At 28.6% G+C, this 3,625-nt stretch overlaps 1 protein-coding gene across 1 annotated transcript in view; it reads left to right on the top strand.

The window, feature by feature from the left end:
- The window catches only part of LOC107458860 (2-oxoisovalerate dehydrogenase subunit alpha 2, mitochondrial), a gene marked incomplete in the record, with an annotated part of 9,249 nt that overhangs the window by 3,740 nt on the left and 1,884 nt on the right, over positions 1-3,625 (top strand). Inside the window, 3 exon segments of the mRNA XM_016077069.3 lie at positions 2,368-2,688; positions 3,208-3,365; positions 3,455-3,554. Of these exon segments, the coding sequence (XP_015932555.1) occupies positions 2,368-2,688; positions 3,208-3,365; positions 3,455-3,554 (579 nt within the window).

Below are 3,625 nucleotides of genomic sequence, written 5' to 3'. Positions count from 1 at the left end.
TTATATTTTTTAATAATTAATTAAGAACAATGCTAGGGGACCAGCAACATTTGTGATTGGTAGCCATCAACTAGCCATCAATGATGATTTGATGGTGTGAGATTTCATCCAATGGCTCACTTTTCTCTGCTAGTTACATGCTGGCCAAAATGCAATAAAATTGCTGGCTCCCTAGACTTTTCCATTAATTAATTATTTATCTATAAGGGATTTTAATTAATATTATTCAAATAATATTTATTTTATCAAAATTAATTTTAGTAAAAATTATCAAACATAAATTATATTGGCACAAACTCAATTCTACCCAATATCAATTCTATAAAATCACTTTTATTTAAACTTCGGTTTGTCCAACCTAAATCCAAAACACAGATGATTGGTTGAATTTTAACTTGAGTCATCAATCCCCTATGTGTAATAGAATGAAGAATGAAAATTACAGTTTTTATAATAGAAAAAAATAAAAAATAAAGATATTATGTGTAATGTACATTTTTTTTGAAAAAATAATTATAATTTTTATTCTTTACAGAATATTATTCTACACTAGAAAATTTTTTGAAAAACTAAAACAGATTAAGCGCCAGTTTGGTTATTTTTAATATAAGCTCTTGTATTTTAAATTTATTTTTTAAAAGAGTTTAATATAATTAAATTATTTATCTAAACTGGTATAAATCTTTTTTTAAATTTGTTAAAAAAAATAGTAATGGAAGTCAATTTTTTTTTTAATTTTGAAAAAGATTGATAAAAATAAAACTAAACGCCCAGCCGGACCTAAAACTTACGTAGCTTATCCATATAACTAAGTTAGGTACACCTAATAATTTATTGGTTCAATATGATAGGGCTCGCAGCAGACGTCTCAATTGTTTGGACCATAAAGGTCTGAAAAAGGTCTATCTTATTGAATTTTAATGTGTTCTTATCCACTATCTATCTATCCATCATGGAGATAGTGTTTAATATTTTCTAAATGACAAAAAAAATATTTTTTATTTTTTAACATTATCAAAATCTATCAAAATTATCTCTAATATTTAATTTAATTTTTTTTAAACTTAATATTATAAAAAACAATCAATTTTATTTTTTAATTCAAATTTTATTTTTATTATATCTCGTTACAAGTGCCGTCGTCGTTTCCGTGACATACTATTAATTTTATTATATCTCTTTATTAACTTTTATTTTTATTACATCTCTTTCATGGTTATCTCGTACTATTTTATTGTGCCTTTGTCAATGAAAATTCGCTAGAATGTTCTTAAATCAATATTTTAATATTTAAATGGCAGGTCATAATCCAACAAGAACAAAAATAGTAAACACGTGATAAAAACTTTATCAATAATAAAATTTTAAATAATTGAACATATTTCAAATAAATTATTATTATTATTATTAATTATTATTATACTAAAATTAATTATTAAATTAATTAACAGTATAAAATATAATAAAATAAATTAAATAATATACATTTAATTTTTGATATCTACATAATATTTTCTAATTATTGATTGGATATACCTGCTATTATATTATTGATCACAATTGAGTAGTGTGCACATGGAGTACCAAAAATCACTTATGAATGGAATTAAGGGATGAATATTTTTTTTGAAATTCACTTAGGTAGTCCTCGTCTCTATTTCAATACCTCAAACTAAATGTTACCTTATATAATGCGTACGTGAAATTATGTTGTTCCTCTTTGTATCCTGCGTTTCTCCTCTTCTTCCTCCTTTATGTTTCTCCTCTTTTTTTCACGTGTTTTATCTTTATCGTCTCTTTTTTTACTATAGTTATTGTTGCTGCATTTTTTTTTCTTATTTTTCTATTGATTTTGTAATATTATATATTTTTTTCTTCTTTTGATTTTTTTTTCTAAGAAGAATTATGAGAATATGAAACAAGTTAAGGAGGAGAAAGAGGAAGAGTTTTAAATTATGCAGAACTTATCAGTACACATACACAAAAAATTCTTAAACAATACACTTGATTATCTTCGTATTACACCCAAATATCTTCGTATTACATTGATGAACTTTGTGAGGAAGTTTATTTAGTATTTTCTTTTTTATTAAATGACATTGTTGTATTAGTTGTATATAATACTTCTTGGGAGGACCATTTGTTTCGCCTAGAAACTGCTTTAAAATTAAGTTTTCTTTTGGCATGACTGGTATAGAATACCATTTTTTAGGCCTAGTTGAAACAATTACATGCATTTTTGGACTTGTCTGGATACTAAAAATACTTCACTAAATAATATGTTAGTATTGCTGCCCTTTAACTGATTTATTAAAGAAAGACAACTTTGAGTGGTCTTAGTTTACTAAAAGCTTTTCACTCTGTCAGGTCATTGATTTTCCTGGTGGGAAAGTTGCCTTCACTTCGGAGATGAGATTCATTTCCGAGTCTATTCAGAAAAGGGTGCCTTGCTATAGAGTTCTTGATGACAATGGGATGCCCATGAAATACAGCAACTATGTACAGATCAGCAAAGAAATGGCTGTGAAGATGTACTCGGACATGGTCACTCTTCAAACTATGGACAGCATATTCTACGAAGTGCAGCGTCAAGGAAGAATTTCCTTCTACCTCACCTCAATGGGAGAAGAAGCTGTTAACATTGCATCTGCAGCTGCACTTTCTTTTGATGATGTCATTCTGCCCCAGGTTCGTCTACCATCTTAAACTTGGTGTTCTCTACTGGAGCTCAACTTTTTTTTTTTCATAGTTTCTAGTATCATACTTTCTGCTATTTTGAATCTCCTGTACATACAGAATAATTGAAATTCCAATGTACTTCAGCTTCTAATGGTTATAATTTCATAATTTATTAACTAAGTATTCACATTGAACTTCATATTCCTAGAAGATAGTCATAGATATTTTAATAACAAAAATATTACGTGCACAACAAAAATCAACCACCAAATTAGTTATCATATATTTGTGTATAAATACATGTATTATTTAATTAATTTCTAGTGTGTATTTTGTATCTCAACATATATTCATGTAGATAGTTGATTTAGTGGCTAATTTTTTATATAGATGTAACATAGTTAACAAAAATGTTTCTGCACACAAAAAATCAGTCACGGTATATTTGTGTATGTTTTAATAAAGCTTGCACATATTGGAATGCATCTTTGTTGACAATGTAAATGTCTAATCTGTTGGAACTGCTAGTACCGGGAGCCAGGAGTGCTATTGTGGCGCGGTTTCACACTGCAACAATTTGTGGACCAGTTGTTTGGAAACACAAGTGATTTGGGAAAAGGCAGGCAGATGCCAATACACTATGGGTCTAACAAGCATAATTACTTCACAGTGTCGTCCCCCATTGCGTAAGAACAAATTAAAATCATTCCAATCAAATTGTTAATTGGTGGCATGCACTCTGAATAAATCTAATGTTATTTGGCAAGAAATTCAGGACACAGCTTCCTCAAGCAGTTGGTGCCGCCTACTCCCTTAAAATCGATGGCAAAAGTGCGTGTGCAGTCACTTATTGTGGCGACGGAGGCACCAGTGAGGTCTGTAAAAAGGATGGTGAACAATCTCTCTTAAAATAAGTAATAATCACTTTTTTTTTTTTTTTTGCTTC

Source organism: Arachis duranensis, chromosome 7, assembly GCF_000817695.3.
Source record: "Arachis duranensis cultivar V14167 chromosome 7, aradu.V14167.gnm2.J7QH, whole genome shotgun sequence".
Lineage (NCBI taxonomy): Eukaryota > Viridiplantae > Streptophyta > Magnoliopsida > Fabales > Fabaceae > Arachis > Arachis duranensis.
Note: the sequence above shows the minus strand (reverse complement) of the source record. Positions and strands in the feature narration are given on the sequence as shown.